The following is an 11,236-nucleotide window of genomic DNA, read 5'->3' as shown; positions in this document are numbered from 1 at the left end:
TTTTTGATAGTTTTCAGTGCGTGAGTGAATGGAATTCCAACTACTAGGCTACAGTGAAGACTGGCTAAGAGGCTTTCTCGGGGAGATATAATATTTTATAAATATAAAATTTCTTGGGAAATATTTATACTTCCTTTGTAAATATTTTTAAATTTTTCTTAAAGTTAGTTGAATACAAAAGCAATATTTTTCGGTAAATAATATTCATTCTTTATGTTTGCAATCGTCGAAATATTTTTTATTTTATTAATAAATTTATATAATTTTATTTTATTGACAAAGTGGGTTACCAGGTTCTTTAAATTATAGATTCAAATTTGGACACATTTTTATATACTAATAATTGTTTTTTAGAAAGCTAAGAGATAATTTGTTTTCTATGTTTTCGTTAAGTTTTTGCTTAATGTGGAGATATTATGTTAATCTCCTCATAACGATTTGTTTTCATATAATATCCTCGACCAGTTTTTATAATCTCAAGCCGAAACTAGTGCGATTATTACATGGTACTCATACCATTTTTTAAAGAGACCACTGTGCTGGCAGTGTGAACCGGAAGCAAGTGTTCAATGCGACTCGATTCGACTCGATTCCATTGGATTCGATTCGCTTCGATTTGATTATGGGTTCGAGCATCGCTCTTTTATTTGCCTTTTATACATATTTTTGTTTTTCCTTTTTTACTGGGCCCCCGGAGCCGATGGAACTGCGTTACCTTCGGCGGCGGACTGTCGCCGCTCTGAAGGATAACCGGTAACCGGTTGGCGGTTTTCAGTTTTCAGTTTTCGGTCTTTAGGTTTTTGTTGGCGGTGCCATGGGTTAACGACCAAGTGGCTGAGAAAGAAGTGTGGAAGTGCAGGCAGACAGACATGCATGGCAGGCTACAAATTACGCATACGCCGCTTGGTACCGAACTCAACTGGAGCTGATACAGCCCAAGATACTGTATCTCGCCGATTGCAAAAGCAAAAGCAAAAGCAGCAGAAATAGCTGGCAAAAAAGCAAAAAGCGAAGGCAGGCGAGCACGAAAGGCAGAGCCAAAATCAGTCACTCGGTCGCCTAGTGAGACTCACTAAACTCACTAAAAGTTGCATGCGTTCGAAATCAGTTTAAGGTGAATTAGATTTTGACACACATACAGCGACAGCGTTTTGCATAAACCAAAAAAACTCCACGACAAAATAAAAAAAAAACATGCTAAAATTATGAAATTAGTCTCAGTTGCTTGGGTCGTCGTTCGCTTTTGCAAAGGCAAAAGCTGCCAAATCGAAAATGACAACGAAATTAGCTTTAATGGCCGGACCTCAGCCTCTGCCCCTATTGTCTGCATCGTTCTTGTTGTTGTCGCGGCAGTGCCACGCCCATTTGGGCGCTGGCGATTAGCAAACGATCCCATCTTTTAACCCCGTGCAACAAAGACAATGCCCAATATTCTCTATTAAATGAAAATTACTTTAAATTATGGTAGGCAGGCTCAATAAAATATATTAAATATTTATGATATATGTTTTTTATTAAAATTTTAATTAAATGTGAATTCCAAAATAAATTTAAGTAAGCAAACGAAGTCTTGGTTTAAACTCACCATTGGATTTCTTTTTTTAATGTTTAAAGTAAACAAAAACATAATGTTATCTTGATGTTTTTAAAGAAACTAAGAATTGCAGAATGTATCATATGTAATGGTCCCCAGAAAAAGCAAGTAAATAGTGTTATTTTTTGCAACCTTCCAAATTTAATTCAAGAAAACAATAAAAACTGCATAAAAAATACAATTTATTATACAAATAAGAATACTAACAACAAATGTTTGCCAAATAAAAAATCAAGCAAATAGACTTATTTAAATGCAATTACTTAAGCTATATCATGCACTTTTATTTCCCATCACAGCTCCAAGTTGCCATATCAGAATTTAAGACCTCGCCACCCTGAGCGATTAATTCGCCTTCTTGGGGGCCAAAAAGGGCCCTGAAATACGACTATATGGTATGGTATCGAATGGTATAGTAGAGGTATAGTTTGGTATCGTCCCTGCCATTGAACGGCAATTCATGGCGCATCAATTAATTCTGGCGACGTTGACATCGCTTTAAATCGAGTCACTTGCAGGCGGAGATTGAGATGGAGATGATGATGGAGATTGAGATTGAGATACCGGAGGAGGAGCAACAGTTCACTTTGCCGTGTGCCCAATGGTGCAATTAAATGTAAAGACATCGCACTGCCATTGTTCGATGTTTGCTGCTGGTTGCTATTCGAGTTTTAATGACAGCCCATAGACAATAACAAGGTTGTGCGGAGTGCGACATGGGCTCCATCATCCGTATTGTTTTTTTTTTTTCCTTTTGGCTTCTTCGTCTTTGATTTAATTGCCAGCGTTTTTCGTCCATTACAGGGACTTAATTCTTCGATTTTATGAGTAATCCGGCAAATGGCTGGCGAGACCCTGGACGGCATGATGATCTACGGGTCGGACTTTGAACCGGATTGAAGTCTCATGTCAATCGTCACGTTCCATGTTCCCAAAACAAAAAGCCGAGCCTTGCATAAATTAGCGATTGCCAAAGCCTCATGTTTCTCAGCCTCCGTCGGTGACTAATTGCAAACAATTACTAATAATAAGTACGAGTAGTTGTCCGACTGTTCAAATAATCAGAGACACAAAGTGCCCCAAATGCAAGCGGACAACTTGATTTCTGGCGTGAAAAGGAAGCTGTCAGTTCGAGAGTTGGGGCTAAGACTTGGTCGCGAATGGAGTGCAAGGGGAATATCAGATGCTCTAAAAATAAAACAGTTCATAATTTCATTAAACATATTTATAAATTGGCAGGAACTTTAATGCAAGTATGTATAATCTATCTTTAAAAGCTCGTAGCTTGGTTTAAAAGGGTTTGACTATAAAGGGTTATATCCTACGCAACCTTAAAATACATTATGTTTAATCCATTCATAAACTATTTCGAAAGGGGTTAAATCATTGAAGAATTAACTGATATTTATATTTAAATACCGTTTCGGATTCGCGTTTCAAATGATAAAAGATGAGCTGAGCTAAAAAATAATGACTTTGGGTCACCAAAACAATTTAATTAACAATTTTTTGGAAATACAAATATTAAATATTGACAAATAAATAAAGTAAGCCCTTGAAAAAAGCCCCGTCACTGAAATGTCCACAATTTGAACATGATATTAAAGCCGATTCCCATGTACAATATCAATATCCATAACCTGCAGATTTTCAGCTCTTCTACTTTGCCAATATGGATTTTGCACTCACTGTATATCCACAAATCTATATGTACTATATATATATATATGCATATATCGGATGGGCAGATGCTGATGTCGGACTTTCGGCAGCCGATGAGCTCGTTAAATTTCGCATTATCCACTCAAACACTTTGCGAATTTGTGGCAGGGAAATGCACGTGTGTGTGTGTTTGGTATGAAAGGCAAAAAAATCATAATGCATTTAAGCCAAGTTAACATGTTAACAACTCTGCGGCTGCGGCGGCTTTTGGTTTTGGCCATCATTTTCAGTTGATTGGCAAACCGAACGTGGTGGCCCAGCGTGGAAAAAAAGCTCAAAACTTTAAGTTACTCAGGGGGGGCGGAGGCGGCAGGGGGGCGTGGCAGCATGCCAACGGGTGTGGTGTGAAAAAAGCGGCAAAGGAAAGGCCATGACGGTGGTTCCATGATTTATAAGCGCTGTCTAGGTGACTTTTTCCCCAAAAAAAAAATAATAAAAGGCATTACGTGATATCGTTCAGGTTTTTTTTTTGGGTCTTTGTTTAATAATTTTATTTTTTATATTTCGGGCGACATCGAAAGTCCCAGAAAGAGGTCAGAAAACAAGAATATTACTTACCACTCTTTAACGCCATGACTTGGCAGATATCAATCAGGCCTTCTGGCAGCTGTTGCCTAAATTTAGACTGTCTGGTTTTGATCGAAGTGATTGGCCGAAAAAAAATAAAAATAAATGAGAAATCGCTGCCGCACAGAGCTGTAAATAATTAAATCCATGAGTTGGCGCAAACAAAAGTGGCGATTGTAAATGGGAGAGCAGCGCGAATTGGGTCATTAGTCTGGAATCAAAATCCTGACAGGGAAGTCAAACCAACGGCTGCCAATTACACAATTTTTCAACGAGATTTTAACAACAAGTGGTTGATTATATTGGGATTGCATTTAGCTGGATTGAGGCCATAAACATATATATTTTATACTTTAATTTTCAATTATTATTTAATCTAATAGGATAAGCGGCTTCCTGTATTCAAATGTAATATATTGATAGCTCTGATTTTGTTTTTTAATTTATTAGAACGTTAATTTATCATTGGTATTTGGCAGCGCACTAGTTTAATTCTACAAGTTGGTCTGCCTTTCAAATATAATTAAATAAAAATTATCATACAAATTTAATCGATCAGTGGCTTGAATTATAAGTTTCACACTTGTGGCAATTGGAATTAATGAATAAACTTAAATTGTGATGCCAACAAAATAAGAGGCGAATTCTACATTTGTAGTGTACTTATTTGAAGATAAAATTTAACCTGAAGCTATTGCATTTTTTATGTTGGCTCATTATGAGCCAACTCGCCTTTATTTAATCCCAGAATTAGCATATAAGAATAACGATCGGTCGAACTAGTTTGGCTTTGAAGATGCCAGATAAGCCATTAGCCATATCTCTGTGTATCTTTGGCCTGGCACTTCGGTTTCTTCAGTCCGCCAATTAGCAGAAATTAACTCGAAGGACTTCTGATGGCTAAGAGTGCGTCGAGTGGAGTGTGCATTGTTTGGGCCAATCTATTCCAGCGAATTGTGGCTTAGAGGCTAAACCAATTGTACAGCCAGCTCTAGGAGGCTGAGTCAAAATCAAATGGACCTGGGGCTAAATAAAAAATAATAATAAATTGCAGCAACTAGTTTGCTTTTAATATTTATGGCGCTATTTGTTATGTTAATTTCTGTTTGCTGCGATTTCTCATACACAAACGAATCAATCGTTTTAATGCTCCAATTCAGAGATTAAATAAGCGCAGTAAGCGAAGTTTATAATTTAGCTGAATCAAAAACTAAAAGTTGCCTGCAAACTGCAACTTTGTATCTTTCGTGTTTTTTTTTCTTGTTTTTTTATGTGGTGTGTGTGTGTGGTGTGTGTGTTGCGACTGTTGTGTGTGTATGTTGCCAGGCAGCGAAACGAAGTCAAACGATTTGGCAAGGTTATTATTTATTGCACAAAGATATGTGTTAATAATACACACAAACACGAATCGAGTTTCGTATATCTTGGCAGCCGTAGTGCTTTTTTCGCCTCTGACAATTGTCAATAAGCCCTAATTGTCGGAGATCGTAATTCTCCCGGGTACAATGTCAAGTGCCGATGGCTCATTAGCGATGGAGTGTGGTCGCCATTTCCGCTTCCGGCTGCGGACCAACTCAAAAGGCTTTTCCGCTGCAAAAATCGCCACACATTAGGGAAAAATAACGATGTCATTTAAAACTAGAGAAGTGCAAAAAAACAATCAGTATTTAGCTTAAAAATCAGTTTAAATGTCCAATATATTCAGACATTCAGAAATGATTTCCATTTGAAGGCTAAGAGCAAGATTGATCGCATTTTAAACACTTTTAACATATTTGGCTTATGTTATATTTGAAGTGTTTTTAACACGCTTTTGTCATGTTTCAAAACGGGATTTTGAGTGACTTGAAGTTTTTAAATATGTCTTTTCAACAGATGGCCATGCATGTTGAAAAACAAAAGAAACATTTATTGGTACATATTTTAGAATATTTTAGGTCTTTTGATAAGCTATTTAACTTCCATACCAATGTTGCTTCGTTGATAAAGATTAAGGAAGACTTATTTAATAAAGTAAACAATGAAGGAACAAAATATCTGAAGAACAATTTAAAGTATCTTGATATTGTGGTTTTATGTTGTTAAAAAAGCTAAAGTAAATAATTGAATTCCTAAAAGATGTAATGCGTTTTTGTTGTAATTAAAGAACCTTTTTCAGGGGCTATGTATTTTATATACCCTGTAAAAAACTACCCTTGAACATCAAGCGTTCAACGTTTTAATGAATCTGACTCATATCCCCATGAATGCCACAAGTGACTTACTATATCAGATCGTAACGTTGCCATTAGATGGCCGAATTAAAAGCCGCCATCTGAGGGCATTCGAAGCATTAAAGGGCACAACATTTGCACAAAGTGAAACAATTATATCATTATTGTCTTGGCTTTGGGCTCGTTTTATGGTGCCTTATAATTACTGCTGCGGCTTTATACTTTTTTTCGGGAGTCACTAAGCTATGTGTACTTAAACGTTCATGCACAGGGAAAAATAAGTGGACAAGGTTCTTCAAACATTTGAAAGTTTACTAATTAAATTCTTATTTCAGCAGGTATGGATTGTATTGATACAAAAACTACTGTTTATAATAAACTGCACTTGCTTTGATTTTATTTATCTTTATATATGAAAAAACTAAACAAATTAAAAACACAATATTTAACTTTGTTTAATAGATTTTAATCTCTTTGGTAATATTTTATTTTAGAAGATGATAATATGACTTAAGTTTTCTGACTTAAGGTTGCCAAAATTAGCACACTAATTTCAATACATTTTAATTAAGATGTTTGGTTTAAAAATGATTCGTTATACAAAACAAACAATTGTGTCAAGTTTTTCCCCCTGTAAGATGTGTGTTTTCGCTTGTTTGATTTAGTTAACCCCAAGTGAGGCACGCTTCAACAGTTGGAATTGCGTTTAAACGCTTATGTCATGCCGATTCAATCCGACCTGGGTAGCTATATAGCCCCAATCCCCCTGTCTTAACCCACTCCCCCCCCTGTCTTAACCCCCTCCCCCCCACCGATCTCTGCGCACTTGAAAGGTTAAACGAGCGTGACGAGCCACCGCCGACGTTTTGCGGCTTGGACTTGGACTACCTGGCTTTAACCCATGTTTGCCATTACGCCGACAGCCCCTTCACGTAATCTCCGCCCAGTCAGTGCCCCCGGATGATGCTGATGCCCAATCTCTCCCATTTATCTAATGGCTAATGCTAATTAACAGTCACGCATAACTGCGACACCTGCATTTCGCATTTCTACCATTTACATAAGGCCTTTATTTCAATCACCTTTGGGTCGCCGAAAGGGGTAAATAGCCGCATTAGGAAATTAGCTAACGACTCTGATCCGTGTCTATTAAATGCCTAATGGGTGGTTAATTGGGGCTTCTAGTTCTGGGCAGGTGAGAACTCTGGTAATTGTGGCATCCGTAGGCTGTAATGTTCTGGTCAGGCTTTAAATTAGATTTTTGGGGAAGTTTTTATCATAATTGCAGCTCATAATAATTTGTGCTAGGCGGAAATTAAAGTGATTTTCATATTTCATTTAAGTATAATTTTCGATCTCACGGAATATAGTTATTAAAGCTAAGTCATAATCATTTTAGAGCTAAGAAAACTAATCTTATGTTTCTTTGTATGATTAAGTACAACAGTTTCTTAGAGAATACTGATTTGAACTAAGGAATTTTCCATTAATGTGTTATTTTAGTAGTAGTATGTAAATGCTCATCTTAACCTTTTTTAAAATGCAATATAGTTGAGTAATAACCACTAGTTTGAACTGGAAAAGTAAACTAGTTTACAGATAGATGTAGTTATATTTGCCTAAGAAAATCCAACCAAGATATGCCACACTGATCAGCTCCACAGACGATTGACCCATTGCACAATTGTCAAAACGAGGGCGGATTTTGTGGGAGGACCCCTCGGCCACGCCCACCGCCCAACTAACCGTGAACGAAAAGCGATCCAAACGATCCATCGAGATGTTATATGAGGCAGTGGACAAACTTTCCGGGACGCAGTTTTCTTTCGATCGGCCGCCAATGGAGAACCAGCGATTGCTCCTCGGATTAATCGGATTGATCGGATTGATTGGACTAATCCTGATGCCAGGATCGGTGGAAAGCAGGCCGGGTGGAATGGAGCTGCAGTCGCACTATCTGCAGGCCATCTCCGCCTATCGCCGGCTGGAACGCATCCTGCCGAAGGACGAACTCAGAGCGGTGACGAGTATTGGATTACTGAATGGCGCCCGCCAGGCGGAGGAGCAAATGGAGCAGCACTTGGTGAAGGCAGTCCGGGAGTTGCTGCTCCAAATGAATCTCACGGAAAGTGGCCGTGTCATGTCCAAAATCGATGCCATCGAACAGCAATTGTCCAGGGATCAAAGGGCGCTGGAAATCCTCACGCGAGTTATGGATGTGGTGTCCCAGGCCAAGGACGATCACGAGTTCAGAGTGGAGCTGAGGGAAATGGCCCAGCAGCAGAAGGAGGAGGAGCTATACAACCAGGAACTATCCGCCGATCTCACAGATCAGCCGAAATTAGGCGAGAGATTGGGCCAACTGAGGATCAATATCATCAAGCAGGTGCCGCAGATGAAAAACGAACTGGAGGCCAAGATAGAGAAGGCCCTGCAGCATTTATTGAAGCAGGCTGGAGAGGATGGGCTCTTGGCCAGGGCCAAGCAGAAGGTGATCCACAAAAGGCAGATCAAGAAGGAAATGGAGCAGAGGAAACAGGAGGAACAGGATGAGGCCGAGCAGCGGCAGATGCCCGAGGAAATGAGGATTATCAAGTCCATATTGTCAGAGGTAGGTCCTCAAATTATTCTTCAATGGAAAATTGAATTAAAATAAATGGAATAAAAACATTTAAATCTTTTTCTTGCAAGACTCAGAAATTAATATCAAATTATTCATATCATTTGGAGTCTTTTTTCAGTTAATCATTAGTGTGCTTATTAGAAGATGTTTAGTTTGGAAAGTAAAATATTCAATGGATCTTAAATATTTGATTCTGTGTTGGAACAAAAATATCTAATATTTGAAATCTGCAAACATTTTGTTTTGTATTTAACTACTAATTTATCGCTATTATCTAATTAAGATAGTAGTTTTAAGTAAAGGGTGCAATAAGCTGATTTTATTTTAAATTTCTATTTACAAAGTTAAGGTCTTTTTATTAGTTTTATTTATTTACATATGTACACATCCTTGTGGTATTATTTTTATGATAACATATTTATACAATTAAAGTACACAATATGGATAATAATCAAAAGCAATACTAATTTATCGTTCTTGTTTGAAAAGTATAAAAGTGCATGTCTTAAGTGAGAAACACTTGATTTTTTAACGCCAGGCTCATGACTTGCGCTTCCAGGATGACTTTCAGGAAAATATGCTGGAGCAGCAGCCGGCGAGGCGCCTCAAAATGGAACCCAATCCCTCGGAGCTCGATGACCTGGAAATAAATGTAAAGGTAAGCACAGGAACCCATTATAAAAACACATTTTTTGTGACTAACCTGATAATGATGATGATGACGACCAATTGACGGCCTAACCCAACATTGACTTGGTACACTTAACCCTTTTCTAACGGCCTCCCGAAGTTGCCAAATGTTACAGCCAAGGCCAAAGGTAAACCGAAAATGAACTCCAAGCCGGAGAAGCAGGTGGATGCGGAGGGCACAGGCTCCTCGGAATTGGCCACAGATGACGGCGATGACCTTGGCGATGGCGATCTGGGAGCGGGCGATGGAGGAGGTGGAGGAGGAGGAGGCGGTGGTCTGGTGGGCATCATTGGCAGCCTCAGTGGTGTGAGTAAAAGGATAAGTAACAAATACCCATGAAAAGTGAGATTAAAGTGGACTTTTTCCAGGGTGAAGGGGGCTCCGATGTGGGTGCCCTAATTGGTGCCCTCACTGGCCTGGTTTCCACTTTATTTGGCGTAAGTCTTGTGGTCATTGAACCCCTTAAAGGCCCCTTAATTTAATGGTTATCCTTCTTAGCCTGGTGGCCTGGACGTTCAAGGTTTGATTCAGACTGGAACCTCGCTGATTTCTGGACTTCTGGGTGGCAACAAAAACTTTGGTCTAGTCCTTGGTCAATATGTGGGCACCGCCTTGGATGGTTTGTCTGGAGGTGGTGGAGCGGTGAGTTTTTATCTAAAAATTATGTAAAATATTAAATCAAATTTAAGGATTTTAAAGATTTTAATAAAAAATCCCTGATTAAATATTAATTTACCGCTGTTTGTATTGCCTTGCAATGAAAAGAATTTCCCAATATTTATTCTTTCTTAGTTATTCAATATTTATTCTTTCTCTTCATAAACTATATATTTTTTTCAGATCAACAATGGCCAGTTTCTGGGCAACTTCTTGGGCACTGTGTTGGCCGCACTCAGCGCAGTATTTATGCTTTATTCTTAGACCTTTTCGCTCCCAACCTGTTAACTGTGTTACTAACCCTAAAATATGATAGCTAATGGACCATGGAATAAACAATTGCTTTCATGTTTAAACAGGATCCCGAGGAGGAGGGTCCGCCGCAACCTTTGACCTTCACCAAGAACCTGATCACCAGCTTCCTGGAGGCCAAGTTCCGGCCAAATTCGGACGAGGACACAGAGGAACGGCATGGCAGTGCGGAATTGCCACGCCCCCGCAAGAAGAAGGAAGGGGGCGGCGGTGGATGGGCGGCTGCAGCGGCAAGTAGTTTTGATTCCGGTGGATTTGTGAAGCAGGTCGCCTCCCACCTGGTGAGCAATGCCCTGGGCCTGATCCTAAATGCCGGACTGGGAGCAGCCGGAGGAGCCTCGAGTGCCGCGAAGAACATCTTCGCCAGCAGCAGCATGGGCCACCATGCCAAGCCGCCAGAACACCACCATCGATCTTGGTCCCCCTACGACAACGAGCCATTCTAGCCAGCTTTAGTCATCACATAATAAAGTTACGTTAATTGTTTGTGTTTTTTTTTTTTTGCTAGTTTGTAATGAAAATAAATAAAGAAGTGAAGAGAAGAGAAGAGAAAGACTTGTTGGTCACTTGGGCAGCTAAGAAAGCGTAAAAGAGGGGCTCTAAATCAAATGGCGTAACCACTCGGACGGCGGCGGCTGATGCAAGAGATCCACTGGAATTCGGTGGAACCACTCCCCCAAGGATTCAGTGGGGCAAATCACTGGGTCGAAAAAAGCGAAAGCGCTCAAAAAAGCGGAAGTAAAAACTAAGTGAAGGGTGAGGGGTTAAATAGAGGGGCACAACTTTAAAACTCGGTGGTTGAGTTCATTGCCTAAAACTAAAGTTCACTAAGGGCAGTATAGAGGAATGAACTTTGG

General features: G+C 39.3%; 1 protein-coding gene across 2 annotated transcripts; it reads left to right on the top strand.

Annotated features, from left to right (window-relative positions):
• The first annotated feature begins 7,936 nt into the window (after nt 1-7,936).
• On the top strand, nt 7,937-10,825 carry LOC108051096 (golgin subfamily A member 6-like protein 2). 2 transcript variants are annotated; one of them, XM_017133048.1, is made up of 7 exons: nt 7,937-8,707; nt 9,258-9,377; nt 9,510-9,716; nt 9,779-9,847; nt 9,909-10,052; nt 10,251-10,310; nt 10,427-10,825. In XM_017133048.1, the coding sequence occupies exons 1-7, from the start codon at nt 7,937-7,939 to the stop codon at nt 10,823-10,825; spliced, it is 1,770 nt and encodes a 589-aa protein (XP_016988537.1). The 2 variants fall into 2 exon arrangements, with proteins under 2 accessions (XP_016988537.1, XP_016988538.1); XM_017133049.1 differs by lacking the exon at nt 10,251-10,310.
• The last annotated feature ends 411 nt before the right edge of the window (nt 10,826-11,236 follow it).

This window comes from Drosophila rhopaloa, unplaced genomic scaffold (assembly GCF_018152115.1).
Source record: "Drosophila rhopaloa isolate 14029-0021.01 unplaced genomic scaffold, ASM1815211v1 contig_3, whole genome shotgun sequence".
Lineage (NCBI taxonomy): Eukaryota > Metazoa > Arthropoda > Insecta > Diptera > Drosophilidae > Drosophila > Drosophila rhopaloa.
This window is presented reverse-complemented; position numbering and strand designations above follow the sequence as displayed.

What these genes read in the sequence shown, in the direction of transcription:
- LOC108051096 (XM_017133048.1), top strand. Translation starts at nt 7,937, where the DNA reads ATGGAGAACCAGCGATTGCTCCTCGGATTAATCGGATTGATCGGATTG. An exon ending in TCAAGTCCATATTGTCAGAG is followed by an intron (nt 8,708 to 9,257) that starts GTAGGTCCTCAA and finishes TTTTAACGCCAG; the next exon opens with GCTCATGACTTGCGCTTCCA. An exon ending in ACCTGGAAATAAATGTAAAG is followed by an intron (nt 9,378 to 9,509) that starts GTAAGCACAGGA and finishes GGCCTCCCGAAG; the next exon opens with TTGCCAAATGTTACAGCCAA.